This window comes from Macaca thibetana, chromosome 3 (assembly GCF_024542745.1).
Source record: "Macaca thibetana thibetana isolate TM-01 chromosome 3, ASM2454274v1, whole genome shotgun sequence".
Classification (NCBI taxonomy): domain Eukaryota; kingdom Metazoa; phylum Chordata; class Mammalia; order Primates; family Cercopithecidae; genus Macaca; species Macaca thibetana.
Window position 1 is genome coordinate 121,332,145 of NC_065580.1, and position 20,735 is coordinate 121,352,879.

Here is a 20,735-nt window from a genome sequence, read left to right on the forward strand (position 1 = left end):
ACAAAAAGTCATCCCTATTCTATACTAAAAAGCAACCATAAATGTAATCATTCCTAATGCACTTGTATATTAATGTTTCATTACTGAGAAGCTGCCTGCAAGCATGTGTTATTTAAATAACATTGCTGAAGATTTCATTGTGACTGCTGTCTGCTGTTAACAGCATGCTCTGTGACCTACAATCTCATAGATCGGCTTCTCTTCTCTTCTCTTACACAGTAGATGGGCAATACAATTGCTGACAGCCAGTGAACTCACATGACTTCTTTACATCCTTCCCTTCCCTGTCATCAAGGAAATGGGGACAAAAGACCACGGAAGCTGCTGTGGTAAGGAGGCCACGGGGTCTCTGGCCCTGGTTGGTGGATAACGTCAGGACAGCCAGCTGAGTAGCACCTCTACTCTCCCTTTCAGTGATTGCAGTATCAGTGCTGTCACACGGCGGCCAGCTAACGTTTTTATTTCCCAGACTCCTTTGCAGCAATATACAGCCATGTCCTTAAGTTCTCGCCAATAAAATGGGAATGGATGGGAGGTGCACGTGACTTCCAGACTGGCCTGTAGAGACCTCACAGATGTGTCCTTCCATGGCGTCCCCTCCAACTGATGGAGAAGCAGATGGCTGTGGTCGTCATAGAGGCCTGTGTTGCTGAAGGGTGAGTGCCTCCAACCTTGGCAGTTGCAACCTCCCAAGTCCCCTGAGAGTCACCAAGAGCCTCTGAATCCAAAGCTGCTGAATTCTGGGGATTTCCTTGTGAGAGCAGCTTAGCCCCGCCTTACTAACATGTTGGCCACAGCCAAGGGAGTCAGAGTTCCATGCATATTCTCCACACATAGAAGGAAGCCAGAGGACAAACCATGAGGGCGGTTTTAAGCTACAGCCCTAAGGTTGGCTGCTGGACCTCATAAGAACAGGCACAGACCAATGTGCTATGAGCGCAAACTGAAGCAGAGAACATGGGCAGGGCACGGAGGGCCAAGGCACAAAGGGGCTTTGAGAGGTTTACAGGAAGGGTGCCACAGAACTGACATCACTCACAGTTCCAGGGGAGCGAATAGGATTCTAATGGAGGCAGCAAATCCTGATCTGGGGCATGACTGTACTTCAGTAAAACAATAGATGTCATTATGTCCCAGCAAAAGCATTAAAATGAGGCTTCTCTTTCATCAACCTCTGTACGAATAACTCCTGGTACGATGTGGGCACCTCCCCTCCTCTCTGAGAATCCGTGGCTGGGCCATGGGTAACATTAGGGTCTGCGTCACTGGCACACATCCCAATCCCAACCTATAGGTGTGGAGCCAGCAGGTAAGAGGAGAGGAATGGGCATGGGCAATTTTCACAAAACACTCGAGAAAATTCAGTATATCCTCTTCCATTTCCACTGGGGAAAATATCATTCAAAATCTCTGCATCAAAATTGAGAGTTCTGGGCAACTGGGTCATCTGCTTCAGCATTCACCAATCTTTTTCCTTTTTATGTGTGTAACTTTTGCTTACACTACTGGAAACTGTCTCTAACATGGGATATAAAGTATTAACAAACTGCGCCAGAGATCAATTCTCATTGGCTACACCTCTGACCAAGGCAGGCATGCGTTCAATGAACATATCTAAGTTCCTACTCTTGTTTCCAAGCACTGCACTAGTTGAACAATCAGAAATAATAGCAATAATAATAATAAATGGCTCTGTCCTCATAGAGCTTAAAGTTACTTTACCTGTTTGCTCCCAACTAACTCCAAAGTTTTAACAAAATTCAGCTACAAATGTTTATTGAGGTCAGAAGATAACCTCTGGAAGAAGGGGCAGAGATGATTTTGGACACAGCCAAACCAATTATGAATAGATGGCTGCAAAGACAGGGTCAGAAGCCACTCTTTGCCTGGGTCATAAAATATGCAATATTTAGGACAACAAAGAGTTCTACTTGGTAACAGAAAGACTGTACAGTTCCAGCCGGGCGCAGTGGCTCACGCCTGTAATCCCAGCACTTTGGGAGGCTGAGGTGGGCAGATCACGAAGTCAGGGGTTCGAGACCAGCCTGAACAACATGGTGAAACCCTGTCTCTACTAAAAATACAAAAAAATTTAGCTGGGCCTGGTGGCACACGCCTATAATCCCAGCTACTTAGGAGGCTTGGGGCAGGAGAATTGCTTGAATCTGGGAGGTGGAGGTTGCACTGAGCTGAGATCATGCCACTGCACTCCAGCCTAGGTGACAGAGTGAGACTCCATTTCAAAAAGAAAGAAAAGAAAAGAGAAGAGAAAAGAAAAGAAGGAAAGGAAGGAAAGAACAGAAAGAAAGGAAAGAGAAAGACTGCACAGTTCCTATATACCCTTGGTTTCATTTCTACAGATTTCAACTCCCCTGACCATAAATGAAGGAACACTCAGAAGCTCCACACCTATGGAGTAGTGTGTGTTAAGCAGAGTGGTATCCAAGTCAGTAAACCTTTAACTTAATGAAACCTAAACAGAGAAACGTTATCTGCTCAGGACTATGTAAGCCCTACTGTGTGAATTGCTTAGAACTGACCTGAAGTATCTACTCTAGGTCCCATTCTGACAGTTCTTATGGAAGGGAGCCTGCATCATCAGTAATGAAAATATCAACATTCACTTCTGCCACTCTCCATGCAACCAAGTAAAACACAGAGAGATCAAGGAAATTCAAATGCAACTGGGAATCATAGTTTCTCTGTAAACCATTGTATTTTCAAAGAAATAAGCTTCACAAACACCTGTATTTATAATTTGCTTATACTTTTTGGTATAAAACTAGAAAATCATCCAGAATATAGGACAGAAATTCATTGTGCTAAAAGAAAACAAATATCAAAGACAATCCACTTAGGATATATCACTAAATGACTATTTTTGGAGTTCAACCAAAATACTCTGCACACACAGACACACACACACAATTTACAAGTCAAGAAGGCAAATTAATTCCTTACCCTTTTATTTTTCTTTTTTTCCCCCTTTTTTATCTCCCCATGATGTCCAGACAGCAGTTATTCTTGTCCAAGTTTATCAAATTATCTCAGTTTGAAGCTCAGGGCCAAAACTTCTGAAATGTCCCTTTCTGAAAGCTCACCTGAGTGTCTCCTCTGAAGGAGACATCAGGTTCCCCAGGAATCACCCAGCAGGAGGCATCACCCAGAATTATTCAGCTTTATTAGAGGCTGTCATTCGAAGGATTTACACTCACCATATAATTATAGATCCAGAATATATCATCTGGGACGGCAAATATTCTTAGCCAAGCAAATAAAAGAATTCTCTGATCTTTCTCACCCCAGATGAAGGGTCAAATATTGAGAAATAGCTAGTCATTTGTTCAGTCTATTTTTAAACACATGTTTCCAATGTACAGTCAATAAAAAAAACCATCCTTCCTACACACACACACACACACACACACACACACATAGACATACACAATGAACTGTAGTTAAGGGTGCACCTTCAAATCACTAAATGGAAATGCTGAAGAACGGGAACTTTCATTTCTTAACCCTTCTCCTCCCTCTCCCCCTTAAACTATTCTGTACTTAACATAGAAACACAGGTGCCCCTAAGCTGGATTCCCCTCTCAGAGAGGGAGCCACGCAGCAGCATCGGCAGCTTAGCTGAGGCTTTGCCTTCTCTGTACAGACCTTCCTTCACCCTTCTCACAAGGAGAGCCGAGCCCTCTGACTCTAGCTCTTCACCAGGGCCTCAAGCTTGGTTCTCCTATTGCCTCATCTGCCCCCATACCTTGAATCAGGGTTTTAACAAGGCCTGGGCTGGCCAGACACTGTGGCTCACACCTGTAATCCCAGCACTTTGGGAGGTCAAGGCGGGCAGATCACTTAAGGTCAGGAGTTCAAAACCAGTCTGGCCAACATGGTGAAATCCTGTCTCTACTGAAAATACAAAAAAATTAGCTGGGCGTGGTGGTGCGGGCTGTAATCCCAGCTACCTGGGAGCTGAGGCAGGAGAACTGCTTGAACCCAGGAGGCAGAGGTTGCAGTAAGCCAAGATCGCGCCACTGCACTCCAGCCTGGGCAACACAGCAAGACTCCACCTCAAAAAAATAAACAAGGCCCCTGGCAATGCCAGAGCATTTGGAGTTTGAGTAGCACTGGCAAGGGGTTCCTTGGTGTCTTCTGAGGGCAGGGGCTTGGCCTGGCTCCTCTGTGTGTCCCCAGTGCCCCCTGGTCTGCTGTGTCTCCTATGGGACAGACTCAGAGTGTGCCCAGGGCAAGTGGTTGGGAAGGCGAGTGTCTATGTGGGGAGGGATTTTAGAGAAGGCACTCTGCTCTCTTCTCCCTTTTCTTTTCTCCTTCTTTCTTTCCTTATTTTTTCCCCTCAACATTCATTGTTCTTATTCTCTAAGTCAAAATTCAGACTTTGGAAAATAAATAATCACTTCACGAAGTCTATTTATCATACAACATGGTGACTATAATTAATAAGAATGTATTATATACTTGAAAATTACTAAAACAGTAGACTTCAAATGTTGTCACCACAAGAATATAAGTATGTGAGGTCGTGGAGATGGTAATTAGCTTGATTTAGCTGTTGCACAATGCCTTGATATATAATTTTTATTTGTCAATTGAAATAAACAAAATACAGACAATCATCACACACACTGTTAAAACATACAAAATATGCTCTGCATTGTTTATGGACAGACACCCTTTCACTATATTTCTAAAAATATAAAACTTTTAAAAGGGTTGCTGCCCCTGGGGAAGGAAGAAAGAACCAGTTGTGTTAGGGAGGCAGTGTCACTGCGTCTGCTGTGTTTCTTAGTTGTTAACAAAAAGACAATGCAGCAAATGTAGCTAAACACACATTAACATTTGTTAATGGTGGATGATTGGTATGGGACTGTTTATTTTATTTATTATTTATTCTATTTATTTTGCTATTTCTATTTGTTTTTCTATTTCTGTTTATTCTATTTATTTTACTCTGTAATCTATGAATTGGTACTATGCAAAATTTCAAAAAGGAGAAGAGACCATCAAGGTGCAGTTTATGTTGAAAGAATGGACCCAAACCCATGGGATGGCGGAAGGGCAGGGTGGGGGAGGAGGTGCAGCCCAGCAGCCTCCTCACTCACATGCGTCCACAGTCTGTAATCATCGCTCAACAGGAAGAAAACGGAAGGACTATTGGTCCGCGTGGGTCATATTTAAGATGCAGAAATCAAGAAAATGTGACAACCCTGGTAGAGGAAGCAATGGTGGCGCTAGCTGAGGAGACAATAAGGGAGCAGTGGGGATTTAAGAAGATCCCAGTTTCCAGGGTGGAGGACGCATCCCTGGGGGGCCCAGACCCTGGGGCAGGTGCCACTGCGAACACAGCAGGGCGGGAGGCTGGGAAAGTGTCTGCCCCTGCCCTTTCCCAGGGAGGAGCTGGGAAAGAAAGCTGGCAAAAGTCGAGGAGGAAACACTCATTTCTAATGAAATGAAATCTGTAACATCAGATAAAAACGGAAGATGAGTGTGATGCTGGGACAAGCACATTGGCCTGTGCGCCCCCTGCCCTCTCAAGCCAGGGGTGTCCATGGGGCGGGGGACAGGGAAGGCGAGGCACGGGATGGGAGACAGGGATGGCGCGGGGACAGGGAAGGCACAGGGCCGGGGACAGGGAAGGCGGTGGGGGTGCAGGGATTGTGTGGGCAGGAAGGCGAGCTGAGAAACAGCGGCCCCAAGGGCCGACCCCGCGAATTGCCAGTGTGCGGGACGCCCAGTCTATAGTCGACTTCCTTTTTTTAAGAATCTGGATCAAGACACAAGAAGAGCTGGCCAGGAGCTTGGAGCGGTGCAGCGCAGGCGGCGTTGCCGGCTCTCTGCAGCCCGGAGCCGCGCACCTGGTGGCCGGGCGCACCTAGCGGCCACGCTCTCTGGCTGCCCCCTGAAACCGAAGGCGCAAAGCAAGGAGATGGGGAGGAGGCTCTGGAGACCACAGGTGCTGGGAAGTGGAGCGCCAGGAGGTCCGGGCCAGGTAACAAGGGCAGGTTGGGCAAAGTGGTGAGATTCTGGATGTATCCTGAAGGCGGCAGATGCTATGAGGGTTGCACTGGAGGTGGAGTGGGAGTGCAAAGCGGGCAGAGATCGTGCCATTGCACTCCAGCCTGGGCAATGAGCGAAACTCAGAGTAAGAGAGCAAAGGAGGTGGAGTGAAAGAGCAAAGGGGGCTCCCCAAGGTTCTGGCCTAAGAAACTGTGATGGCAGATATGTCATCTCCTAGACAGTATAGGATACTGAGGGACAGATGCTTCTCACCTTCTCTGGTCTCTGAAGCAACTTAAATCCATGTGCAGGCAAGTGAGATTCTAGTTTTATACTTGTCTGACAAAGAGCAGGGGAAGGCCAGAAAGGAAACATAGACAGTGGAAATAATAGTCATGTTTTAGGGGAACATAAGGAAAATCAGTATTTGAAAGGGACATTTTTTACCTCAGTATCCTTACAAACATCATATTTTCAGCCAAGTGGTGAAAAATCTACATTTCTTTTTTTCCCTCTGAGAACTGGTACTGGCATTAGGCCCTGTTATCAACTCTTCAGGATCTATTTGTATACTACTCCCATTGTAAGAACCGAATGCTCTGGGGGAAAAAAATCATCAAAGCTTTAAAACCAAAACCTTCCTCTGATAGTTTCCAGGTTTGCATTAGAGATAATATGATAAGAATATTTTTTAAACTATTTTTTTTGTTGTTGTTGTTTTGAGACATTTAGCTCATTGCCCAGGCTGGAGTGCAATGGCATGATCTCAGCTCATGGCAACCTCTGCCTCCCGAGTTCAAGTGATTCTCCTGCTTCAGTCTCCTGAGCAGCTGGGATTACAGGCACGTGACACCACGCCTAGCGAATTTTGTATTTGTAGTAGAGATGGGGTTTTGCCATGTTGGTCAGGCTGGTCTCAAACTCCTGACCTCAGGTGATCCACCCACCTCGGCCTCCCAAAGTGCTGGGATTACAGGCATAAGCCACCACGCCTGGCCTATTTTTAATGGTCAAATAGGTACATAAAGAACCTTAGAATGATTTTTCTAGATTACATATTAAGGTCTATTTACTTTCCAATAGTTGATAGGCGTTTTATATATACAAGGCTCTGAATCAGAAATGGAGAGTTGAGTGGCCATAATAACGTACTGTTATTTGTTGTTGATGACACAGTCATCGAGGAAAACAATGCAGTAATGCCATAAAGTTGTCATATCCTTTGATTCACTAATACCTTTGCAGGTCTCTTTCATAAAGAAAATCTGTAAACGAAAAAAGGCTTTCGGGATAAAGGTGACTTTCACATTATTTATACCAGAATAAAAGAAGCAATGAGCAGCAGGGCTGAGCCAACCTTCATCGAGTGCTAGCTGTGAGCTCCTTCCTGTGCTTGGCACTCATTTAATCTCATTTAATCCTCGTAAGAATGCTAGGTGCTGATGACTATGAGTTCACTATACACACGGGAAGACAAGACTCTAAGAGGTCACAGAACTGTATATGATTAAGTCAGAATCCAAATTCAAGCAAACAAAAACAAAAGCCACGCTTTTCCCTTTACACAGAAGATCATACAGCCTTTAAAAGAACTATGCAGATACCGAGAAAGGCTCAGGAGAACATGCAACAAGAAACTCTGTTAGACTTGTAGGCACCGGACATGAATCTCCTACTCCACTCTTTTTTTTTTTTTTTTTTGAGATGGAGTCTCGTTCTGTTGCCCAGGCTGGAGTGTAGTGGCGCGATCTTGGCTCACTGCAAGCTCCGCCTCCCGGGTCGATGCCATTCTCCTGCCTCAGCCTCCTGAGTAGCTGGGACTACACGCACCTGCCACCACGCCCGGCTAATTTTTTTTTTTTTGTATTTTTAGTAGAGACGGGGTTTCACCGTGTTAGCCAGGAAGGTCTTGATCTCTTGACCTCGTGATCCACCCACCTCGGCCTCCCAAAGTGCTGGGATTACAGGCATGAGCCACCGCGCCCGGCCCTTACTCCACTCTTAAAACCCGCCATATGCAATTTATTTTACTTTGAATATAAAGTTTTTTGTTTTTTTGGTTTTTCTTTTTTTTTTGAGATGGAGTCTCGCTCTGTCACCCAGGCTGGAGTGCAGTGGCACCATCTAGGCTCACTGCAACCTCTGCCTTATAAAGCATTTTCTAAAGGTACAAGCTAAATTTAAAAAGTATCTCTACACAACTGATGTATAACAAAAATTAGTTCTACCTCATAGGCATGCGGCTCAGCCCTCCGAACACATTTTCCTGTTCTCAATTGGTGAACACTCCAAAAACAGAGCAGATTTGAGCTTTTCCAGGCCCAGAAAAGCTTGCGTGGTGATTTGCTGTGTGTGTGACAACACTGCCACCCTGTGGCAGCACAGCTTCACACATGCTTCGAGCCACGTTTGCCAGTGCTCTGTAATCCCCCTGGAGACCCGGATCAGCTGGGTGGAAATGCAAGCTCTCTGTAAGGACAGGACTCAGGGCAGCTGAAATTATGAAGTTTTCTTTACAATGTAGCTTAGTAACTTTTTCTGAAAATCTTATTTTACTGGTGGGCTTCCCTGTAAATGCCTGTCCCCAATACTGCAGAGGCTTCCATCAGAACCAGTGCCACTCAACACGAATTCTGGAAACTTTTTAAGGGCTTTTGCTATGGAAATCACTTCAAATGTAGGCTCCTTCCATCTTCGAAACACTATAATGACACACTATTTCTGTCGCTGCCTGAACAGGGCAAATGGGCAAAATGTCTCTAGACAGGTTTATTTTGTTGTTTGCTTGTTTGTTTTCTAAGGCAGTGATTTTTAAAACTCTTTTTACTAGAAGAACTTTCACTTTATGATATCAAGAAATGCAGAGATAGCTGATGAAGCACATAGTAATACCTTTAGATTGGTCAAATTTATAGAATTTGGATTTTTAAAAAAACCAAGAAACCGAGAAGCAGGGCCCATAAAAGGCCAGTTACTTTCAAAAGTTCATTCTTCACAGAAAGGCCTGCTATGACTGGTCTGTTATCCTGGTGAATAACAGAACCAGGATTAGAACCCACATCACTTTACTCCTACATCAGAACACTGGCACTTTATCAGACTGATATAATAATTTCCTTTGCATTTTCGTGTGCTGAATTACAAATTAACTCAGGTACCTGGTCTCACTTGTGAGGACAGTTTATCACTGCTGTTTGCGTGACTTAGGAAGCAGACCCGAGAGCTAACTCACACCTTATCATTAATCAGCATCCACGACCAGCTATGTGACCTCCCTGCGTCTTGGGGTCCAGATGTGTGGGATGACGTTAACTGCAGTGTAATCTGTTCCATGCTTTCACAGCTACACAGGCTGAGTTTGAGGAAAACCAATACTGACCATGTGCCCACTAAGCCAGAGTCCCCTGCAGGTGTCCAGTGCAGCCCAGTTTACAGCCTGAGGCAAACGTTCTTTCACAGATACAGAAAGGAGTGTTTTCTGGAAAATGCAAAATTCTAGGAAAACTACTTAAAGTTAGTTGAAAGATGAGAATATTTACTATGATTCAAACACCCTTTGATTAAGACAGTGAAGATATATCTTGGAACAGAGTCAACTTCAGTTTCTAAGATATTCACTAACTTTTCCAGAGAAGATCAAATTTCTTTGACCATCAACATTAGGATTTTTTTTTAAATCTATTATCATAGAGTCTTCAAGTTATAAACATAACAAACCACTTACATTTTCTCAAGAAAAAATAACACTTAATAGTATCTGCAAACTTTCTGGAGGGCTCCGGTCAGGTTTACTCACCATTTCAGAACATTTCCTATCAGTGTCGGATGAGCTGTATAATTTCTAATCGCTACAATGAACCTACAAAGTGGATACTGTTTAACAGATGAGGAAAGTGAAGACAGGTTCTGCATGCTGGGCCAGATTTGAAAGCTCGGCTTTAACACCCCAATGACGTAGGCTTGCCTTCCGCCTCCACCAGGCTAGAGATTGACTATTACATGGAGCTGAAGCAGTTACCCTGTTTGCACAAAGACATAGAAACAGCCAGCAGGGGGAGCACCAATAAAGCCAATACTCATTGCAATTTTTTTTTGTAAAGCAAGAAGTGCTAAGCTAAGTGCTAAGCTAAGGAAAGAAGGAATTCACAAGGAGATGGATCAGTGTTACATTTTATCACCGGATATACACAAAAGGAGGGCCTCTCACAGTCCAGACAGTGAACTAAGGGAAGGAAGAGCTGCAAAATCCCTTAAAATAGAGGATATTCAAAGCAGCGAAAGGATGATGTGACTCATGCGTCCCTTTGATCCTCTCTTCTGGTGAGATTAAGCAAGCACTGGCATCAAAACATGCAGACTAGGATCAATGGCTTGGAAGAAATAGGTAAAAACAACGGCTGAGTGCTCTTAAGAAATACTGCATCACTAACATCCTTAATTGAAGACAGCATCATAGCCAACATAAATAAGTAGATATCAATAAATCTGATCAACCCATTCACCGCTGGCATTTGGACATTTTCTGTGTCTATGTAAGGAAAATCAAATGAGCCCACATAACTAAGCTCAGTGCCTAGAACAGACAGGACTGAGGCAGCAGGCATGGTCATCACTGGTAGCCATTATTATTTTAAGTGCTGTGCTGTCCTAGGGCTTGAAACCCAGTATATTCTTATTTATGAGTTAATATTAATCTATCATATTGAAGCCTTATTACTTTGATTCATAGGAAAACTCACCCTTGATTTTTAAAAATGGGAAAAATATATCCCAGAAAACACCTCATATCAATAACAAATTTCTTCCTTCTTTCACAGATTCATAGTATTCAATCATGTAGATATACCACATCTTCATGTACCATAGCTTCATCTACCAACCCCTTCGTGATGGGCACAAGCATTGCTTTCATCTCCTGTTATTACAAATAATGCCACAATAAACAGCCTTACACAAGAATCATTTTAGACTTTTGCCAGTGAGTCTTCAGGGTAGATTTCTAAAAGTAGGATTTCTGTGTCAAAAACTAAATGTATGTATAACTTGGCTAGATATTGCCAAATTCACCACCATAAAGCTGGCACTTTGCATTTTGCTCAGTAATGCATTTAAGGGCCCCATAGTTTAGTGAAAAAGGTGTAGTAACAAACTTTTGGGCTTTTGCCAAGCTCATACAGTGTTCACTGTAGTTCATTTATATTTCTCATTTTGAGTAAGAGTTTTATTTCTTTTCTTTTCTTTATTTTCATTTTCTCTTTTTTGTCATTCAAGAGGGTTTTCTGTTTGTTTTCCCTAAAATCAAATTTATTAATATTTTCTCTGAGGTCAAATTTATCAATGTATTGAAAGGGATAATAAGAGAACATCTTAAACCTAGAGAAAGTTATCAATATCCAAAGAAGGTTATAGAACACCAAGTAGATTTAACCCAAATACTACCCCAAGGCGTAAAAATTTACTAATGAAACTCCCGAAAGTCAAGGATAAAGAAAGGATCCTAAAAGCAGGAAGAGAAAAGGAACAAATAGTATACAATGAAGCTCCAACATGTCTGGCAGCAGACATTCCAATGGAAAACCTTACAGGCCAGGAGAGAGTGACATAACATATTTAAAGTGCTGATTGAAAAACATACTTTTACCTGAGAATAGTATATTCAGCAGAAATATCCTTCAGATATAAAGGAGAAATAAAGACTTCCCTCAAACAAAAGCTGGGGAATTTCTTAAATCTGACCTACAAGAAATGCTAAAGGGAATACTTTAATCAGAAAAAAAACGACACTAATAAGTAATTACTTGAAGGTACAAAACTCACGGGTAATAGTAAGAACACAGAATATGATAACACTGTAACTGTGGTGTATAAACTACTCTTATCCTAAGTAGAAAGACTAAACAATGAATCAATAAAAATGATAACTACAGCAACTTTTAAAGACATAGACAGTACAATAAGATATAAATAGAAACAACAAAAAGTTAAAAAGTGGGGAGATGAAGTTAAAGCATAATTTTTATTCATTTTCTTTTTGCTTATTTATTTGTTTATGCAGCGTTCAGCTCTAAAATAGTATTTGCAAGCCTCATGGTAACTTCCAACCAAGTAACATACAATGGTTACACAAAAATAAAATGGAAGAAACTGAATCATACCACTAGAGAAAAACACCTTCACTAAAGGAAGACAGGAAGGAAGAAAGCAAGGGAGGGAGGGAGAGAGGGAGGGAGGAGGGGGAAGAAGGAGAAAACTGGTAACAAAATAATAGGATTGAGTCCTTACTTATCAATAACATTGAATGTAAATATACTAAACTCTCAAAAAAACATAGACTGCCTGAATGAACGAAAAAACAAGACCCACTGATCTGTTGCCTACAAGAAACACACTTCACTTATAAAAATACATCTCAACTGAAAATAAAGGGATGGAAAAAGATATTCCATGCCAATGGAAACCAAAAACAGAGCAGGAGTAGCTATACTTACACAAAATAGATTTCAAGACAAAAACTGTAAGAAAAGACAAAGAAGGTCATTATATAATAATAAAGGGGTTAATTCAGCAAAAGCATATAACAATTTTAAATATGCATGCACCAAACACTGAAGCATCCAGATGTATAAAGCAAATATTAGAGCTAAAGAGAGAGATAGGACCCAATAAAATAATATCCAGAGATTTCAACACCCAATTTCAGCACTGGACAGGTCTTGCAAATGAAAAGCAACAAAGAAACATCAGACTTAATCTACAGTATAGATCAAATGGATCTAATAAATATGCACAGAATATTTTATCTAATGGCTTCAGAATACACATTCTTTTCCTAAGTACATGGATAATAAAGGACAGACCATATGTTAGGTCACAAAACAAGACTTAAAACAGTTTTAAAAACTGAAATAATATCAAGTATCTTCTCTGACCACAATGGAATAAAACTACAGTCATAAGAGGAATTTTGGAAACTATACAAATAATGGGAATTAAACAACATGCTCCCAAATTACCATTGGGTCAAGGAAGAAATTAAGAAGGAAATTAAAAATCTTCCTGAAACAAATAATGAAAACACAACATACCTATGGGATACAGCAAAAGGAGTACTAAAAGGGAAGTTTATAGTAATATGTGCCTATGTCAAAAAAAAAAAAAAAAAAAGAGGAAAAATTTCAAACAAACAATCTAACTACACATCTTAAAGAACTAGCAAAGCAAGAGCAAACCAAACCCAAACTTAGGAGGAAAAAGAAATAATAAATATCAGAGCAGAAATAAATGAAATAAAAATGAAGACAATATAAAAGATCAGTGAAACAAAACGTTGATTTTTTAAAAGTTAAACAAAATTGACAAGCCTTTAGCCAGATGAAGAAAAAAGAGAAGATACAAATAAAATCAGAAATGAAAAGGGAGACATTACAACTAATACTGCAGAAATTTAAAGGATCATTGGTGGCTACTATGAGCAACGATATGCCAATAATTGAAAAATCTAGAAGAAATGGACAAATTCTTAGACATATACAGTGTACCAAGATTGAACCAGGGAGAAATCTAAAACTAAAACAACTTAATAACAAGTAACAATATTGAAGCCATAATAAAAAGTCTCCTAGTAAAGAAAAGCCCAAGGCCTGATGTCTTCACTGCTAAATTCTACCAAACATTTAAACAAGAACTAATACCAATCCTACTCAAACTATTCCAAAAAACAGGGGAGGAGGGAATACTTCCAAACTCATTCTATGAGGTCAGTATTACCCTGATACCAAAACCAGACAATGACACATCAACAAAAGAAAACTACAGGCTAATATCTCTGATGAATAAAAATGTAAAAATCCTCAAAAAAATACTAGCAAACTGAATTCAACAAAACATTAGAAAGATCATCCATTGTAGCCAAGAGACATTTATCCCTGGGGATGCAAGGAGAGTTCAACATATGCAAATCAATCAGTGTGATACATTACATCAACAGAATGAAGGACACCAGATGATCACTTCAAATGATATCGAAAAGCATTTGATAACATTCAACATCCCATCGTGATAAAAATTCTCAAAAAATTGGGGATAGAAGGAACATACCTTAACATAATAAAAGCCATATACAATAGACCCACAGCTAGTATCACACTGAATGGAGAAAAACTGAAAGCCTTCCCCCTAAGATCTGGAACATGACAAGGATGCCCACTTTCACCACTGTAATTCAACATAGTACTGGAAGTCCTAGCCAGGCAATCAGACAACAGAAAGATAAAAAGGGCATTCAAATTGTAAAGAAAGAAGTCAAATTATCCTTGTTTGCAGATGATAGGATCTTATACTTGGAAAAACCTAAAGAGTCACAAAAAATCTATTAAAACTAATAAATTCAGTAATGTTGCAGGACACAAAATCAACATGCAAAAATCAGTAGCATTTCTATATGCCAACAGTAAACAATTTGAAAAAGAAATTAAAAAATAATCCCATTTATGGTAGTCATAAAAAATATTAAATACTTAGGAATTAACTAAAGCGAAAGAGCTCTATAATTTAAACTATAAAATACTGATGAAAGAAATTAAAGAGGATACCAAAAAATTGAAAAATATTCCAGGTTTATGTATTGCTAAAATTTCCATACTACACTAAGCAATCTACAAACTCAACGCAATCTCTATCAAAATACCAATGACATTCTTCACAGAAATAGAAAAAAATCCTAAAATTTATATGGAACCATAAAAGGGCCAGAATAGTCAAAGCTATCCTAAGCAAAAATAACAAAACTGGAGGAATCACATTATCTGACTTCAAATTATACTACAGAATTATTATAACCAAAACAGCATGGTACTGGCATAAAAACAGACACACAGACCAACAGAATAGAGAACCCAGAAACAAATCCACATACTTATAGTGAAGTCATTCTCAACAAAGGTGCCAAGAACATACGCTGTTCTCTTTAATAAATGGTGCTAGGAAAACTGGATATTCATATGCAGAAGAATAAAACTAGACTCCTACCTCTTGCCATATACAAAAATCAAATCAAAATTGATTCAAGACTTAAATCTAAGACCTGAAACTATGAAACTACTACAAAAAAATTTGGGGAAAATCTCCAGGATATTGGTCTGGGCAAAAATTTCTTGAGCAGTACCCCACAAGTACAGGGAACCAAAGCAAATATGAACAACTGGGATCACATCAAGTTTAAAAGCTTCTACACAGCAAAGGAAACAACCCACAAAATGAAGAGACAACCCACATAATAGGAGAAAACACTTGCAAACTACTCATCTGACAAGGGATTAATAACCAGAATGTATAAGGAGCTCAAACAACTCCACAGGAAAAAGTCTAATAATCCTATCAAAAAATGGGCAAAAGTCTGGGCGCAGTGGCTCACGCCTATAATCCCAGCACTCTGGGCGTGCTGGTACGTGCCTGTAGTCCCAGCTACTTCAGAGGCTGAGGCAGGAGAATCGCTTGAACCCGGGAGGTGGAAGTTGCAGCGAGCCGAGATCGCGCCACTGCACTCCAGCCTGGTGACAGAGGAAGACTCTGTCTCAAAAAAAAAAAAAAAAAAAAAAAAAAAAAAAAAAAAATGGGCAAAAGATTTAAATAGACATTTCTCAAAAGAAGACATACAAATGGCAAACAGGCATATGAAAAGATGGTCAACATCACTGATCATCAGAGAAACGCAAATCAAAATTATAATGAGATATCCTTTCACCTCAGTTAAAATGGCTTATATCCAAAAGACAGGCAAAAGCAAATGCTGGTGAGGATGTGGAGAAAAGGGAACTCTCATACATTGTTGGGGAGAATGTAAATTGGCATAACTATTATCGAGAACAGTTTGGTGGTTCCTCAAAAACCTACAATAGAGCTAGCATATGATCTAGCAATCCCACTACTGGGTACATACCCAAAAGAAAGGAAATCAGTATATTGAAGAGATATCTGCACTCCCATGTTTGTTGCAGAACTGTTCACAATAGCTAAGACCTAAGTGTCCATCAGCAGATGAATGGATAAAGAAAATGTGGTACATAGTGTAAACCAAAAATGAAATTCTAAGGCTCCCTAACCATCTGAATGGACCCCTCTTCTCAGTCAAGGGGATTCCAGAGTTAACTTAAAAGTCTAGTTCAGGCCATGACGGAAGAGGGGATTGGACATGCCTCATTACACCCTCCAGCATTAACATCAACTCAGACCTCAAGTCTGATAGGAAATATTTACAATGTATGCTCTCTGAAGCCTGCTACCTGGAGGCTTCATCTGCATAAAACCTTGGTCTCCACAACCCCTTATTTTAATCCAGACATTCCTTTCTACTGATAATAACACTTTCAACGAACTGCCAATCTGATTATATTTAAATCTACCTATGACCTGGAAGTCCCCCAACACCCTGGTTCGAGGAGTTCTGCCCTTCCAGATAGAACCAGTGTGAATCCTACATGTACTGACTGATGCATTATGCCTCCCCAAAATGTATAAAAGCAAGCTATACCCCATCCCCCTCAGGCACATGTCGTCAGGACCTCCTGAGGCTGTGTCATGAGTGCATCCTTAACCTTAGCAAAATAAACTTTCTAAATTGATTGAGACTTGTTTCAGTTACTTTTCGGTTTACAATATACACAATGGAGTGTTAGTCAACTATGAAAAAGAATGAGATCTTGTCATTTGCAACGACAGGAGTGGAGCTAGAGATCATCCTGTTAAGTGAAATAAGGCAGACACAGAAAGACAAATACCACATGGTCTCACTTATTTCTGAGATCTGAAAGTCAAAATGACTGAACTCATGGACAGAGAGTAGAAGGATGGGACAGGTAGTGGGGAACTCACTGGGGAGGCAGGGATGGTTAATGGGTACAAAAAAGTATATAAAGAATGAATAAGGCCTACTATTTAATAGCACAACAGGGTAGGGTGTCTATAGTCAATAATTACTTACTTGTACATTTTTAAATAACTAAGAGTATAAATGAATTGTTTGTAACACAAAATATAAATGCTTGAGGGGATGGATACTCCATTCTCCATGATGTGATTATTTCACATGGCATGGTGCATCAAAGTTATCTCATGTACCCCATAAATATATATACCTACTCTATACCCACAATTAAAAACGGATTTAAGAAAACAAATTTATCAATGTTTTCCATTATCACATCTGGATTTTTAGTCATAATTGGAAAAGCATTACCTACTCTCATTTTATAGATGAATTCACTATATCTTCTGCTAGTATTTATATGGTTTCCATTTGCACACTTAGATTTCTGATTCATTTGATTTTTTTCCTACTGTATACAATGAAAACATGTACAATTTTCTTTTTCGTTATGGCTACTCGATGATCACAGTTCTACTTACCAGTTTACTTCCCCCTCCAGATTTGCTGTGTTGACCCTGTTGTATACCATGCTTCGTTATATGATTGGCTCTACATGTTCTATTCTGCTTCACTGAGCTAGTGTAATTGTAATAATTACTGTAATTTTAAAGGTGTTAAAAGCTATTTTTAAAACTGGTAAGGCTTACCCATCCCTCATGCTTTTCAGAGTTTTCCCTATCCTTGCTTATTTTTCTAAGAAAACTTGATAATTAACTTAGCTCTGAAACAAAACCTGACACTGTGATATGTATATATACACATATATATAACAAAATATTATTTAGTCTTAAAAAGGACAATCCTGTCATTTGTGTCAACGTGGATGAAACTGGAGGACATTATGTTAAGTGAAATTATCCAGACATAGAAAGAAAAATAGTCCATGCTACCATATGTGGAATCTAAAAAGTTGATCTCACAGAAGTCGGGAGAAGCTGGAGAGCAGAGAAGAAGGATGGGGAGAGGTTGGTCAACAGGTACAATGTTACAGTTAGACAAGAGGGATACCCTCTGGCTTTCTATCATACAGTTGTGTGACTACAGTTAATAATAACGTATTACACATTTCAAAACAGCGAGAAGAAAGGGTTCTGAATGTTCTTACCACAAGAAAATAATTGATGTTTGAGGTAACGGATTTCCTACTTATCCTGATGGTGACTACACAATGTAAACATGTATCAAAACCATCATATTGTACCCCTTAAATATGTACAATGATTATGAATCAATTAAAAATGAAATCAAATTTAAGGAAATTTTAAAGAGCCATTGCCACACCCTCTTTCCTCCAAGAGTGCCTATGAGCAAAAGCGCATTAAGTATAATTGTCATTTGATGAGTCTTAACAAGGCATTTTTTTCTTATACCTGCCAGAAGTCAATATCCAGTGTGCATGAATAACAGATCACTTTGCAAGTCAGATGGCTTTCAAATTTTAGCTATTGACAAATTTGAAAGATAATCTAATTAGGTATCATTCAAGGATCATAAAAGGATCATTCAAGATACTTTTTTAGGACAGGTCTCTATGTGATTTTTGGCATATTAGATTCTGAGGACTTCAGGAATTGAAAGGCACTGCTATAACAGAACTTTTCACCCTTACATACTATCTATGTAAAGTGTTTCCTGGGGGCTTACTTCCATAAAAATGAAGAGACACAGAATTAATGTTGAAGCTTTTCTTGTTTTATCAGTAAATCATGTTCAAACACGATAGATACATAACATTTTTAAATTGTCTTTCATCTTATTAATAAATGTCTTTTCAAGAAAAATTTACTTTCCATGTTTAACAATTATATGTCAACAGTTGCAATATATTTATACTGTTTTGATTTATTTTGTAATTTTTATTATGAGAACTCATCCTAGAAAAATATTTTTCTACTGACAGTTTTATGATCACATCAAATAAAAAACATAACTTAGAGAGATATTTTAATTTTATAACATGTTTTACTTAAAGTCCTTATTAAAGACTTTGAAGCATAAAATATGAATTGAATAGAATAAAATTTTACTTGGGGACTGACCTGGAAATGTGAAATCAAGAAAAAGTGATAATATAAACTTTCTTACTAATACAGAAGAGTCGTCCCATGTAATTTTTAATAGGTGATAGTAAACATCCAACTTTTATTAGATACATTTAAAATGTCAATATTTATAAGATGTCATGAATTACATTCTCTTGAGTATTTAAAACTATGAAGAAACTTTATAGATGCCAACTGCGCAATGTAAGGGCACAGGTAGTTTCAAATCCTTTCAAAGGCTCCATGAACAGCGCGTAGGCTCACAGTTTAGCAGCTGAGAGCTACAGGGCTGGAAAACAGGACTGAGTAGCTCCAAAACCACCAGGCTACTCCTTATGATGCATGACGGTAGTTTCGGGAAGCATGAATTCAATTACCCTAATAAAGGCTTCTCCTGATCACGCTGACTGGCAAATAGAAAAGCAGAAACTAAAATATTCCACGTATTCCAAAAGTAGCATGGGCAACTAAAAAAATATCAATAGGCAGCTTTCGACTCTATCTAGACTACAAAAAACCAACCACCAAACTAAACCAGTATGTGATTTCACTATCTGGAAGGTTGTGCAAAGCAAGAAGAAGTTCCAAGCAATTAGCAGAAGCACCTGCTGGGGCATTAGTACTCACGTTCAAACCCCTTCCTGGGGCAGCCCTGTAGGTGTCCTCATCGCTGTCTGCACCCGACAGCACAAGCTGCTCAGCCTGGAACACAAGCACCAGGCCATGTCATCTCCAGGTGAAAGTTCAGACAGAAAACATAGTCCTTAGCGATCATTAAGGCAAAAATGCCAGTGTGGCCACAAGGCAGCAAACCCTTCACTTAATAGGTGTAATCTTTGCCACTTCTGCCAGTTTATGAACAGACCTGAACCAAAGTGCTCCCTGATTTGGAAATCACAATTTTGAAATCCACACTCATAGGAACGAGTTTTCTTTCCTTCCTTCCTTCCCTCCCTCCCTCCCTCCCTCCTTCCTTCCTTCTTTCTTTTTTTTAAGACAGTGTCTTGCTGTGTGCAGGCTGGAGTGCATTGGCATGATCTCAGCTCACTGCAACCTCCACTTCCCGGGTTTGAGTGATTCTCCTGCCTTGGCTTCCCAAGTAGCTGGGATTACAAGCGTGCATTACCACACCCAGATAATTTTTGTATTTTTAGGAGAGACAGGGTTTCACCATATTGGCCAGGCTGGTCTCGAACTCCTGACCTTGGGTGATGTGCCTGCCTTGGCCTTCCAAAATGCTGGGATTACAGGTGTGAGCCACCTCGCCCAGAGAAAATATACAATTTTCAAACAGTAGTGGGCCTGAAGTGATGGAGTTAGGTCAGCAAGCAAATTAATTAGGTTTTGAAGACTTCAAAGTTTTTGTTTTGTTTTGTTTTGTTTTTGAGCAGAGTCTCGATCTGTTGCCCAGGCTGGAGTGCAGTGGTGCTATCTTGCCTCACTGCAACCTCCGTCTCCCCCTGGGTTCAAGCAATTCTCCTGCCTCAGCCTCCGAGTAGCTGGGACTACAGGCGCATGCCGCCACGCCAGGATAATTTTTTTGCATTTTAGTAGAGACAGGGTTTTACCTTGTTGCCCAGGCTGGTCTCAAACCCCTGAGCTCAGGCAATCCGCCCAAGTCGGCCTCCCAAAGTGCTAGGGTTACAGGCGTGAGCCACTGCTCCCAGCCCGAGGACTTCAAAGTTTTAATCACTGCACAGCTAATTTATTGGGTGTGCTGAGAAAAATTTCACCAAATATCTCACTCCCTA

The 20,735-nt window shown here is 40.2% G+C and overlaps 1 protein-coding gene across 6 annotated transcripts in view; it reads right to left on the reverse strand.

The window, feature by feature from the left end:
• Positions 1 to 20,735, reverse strand: part of COBL (cordon-bleu WH2 repeat protein) — a 306,183-nt gene that overhangs the window by 139,406 nt on the left and 146,042 nt on the right. For 3 of the 6 annotated variants that reach the window (XM_050785607.1, XM_050785609.1, XM_050785606.1), the window contains one exon: positions 19,612 to 19,686. The exons of the other annotated variants lie outside the window; for them this stretch is intronic. In XM_050785607.1, coding sequence (XP_050641564.1) covers positions 19,612 to 19,686 — 75 coding nt within the window. The remainder of the gene's footprint in view (positions 1 to 19,611; positions 19,687 to 20,735) is intronic. 6 annotated transcript variants of the gene reach the window in all.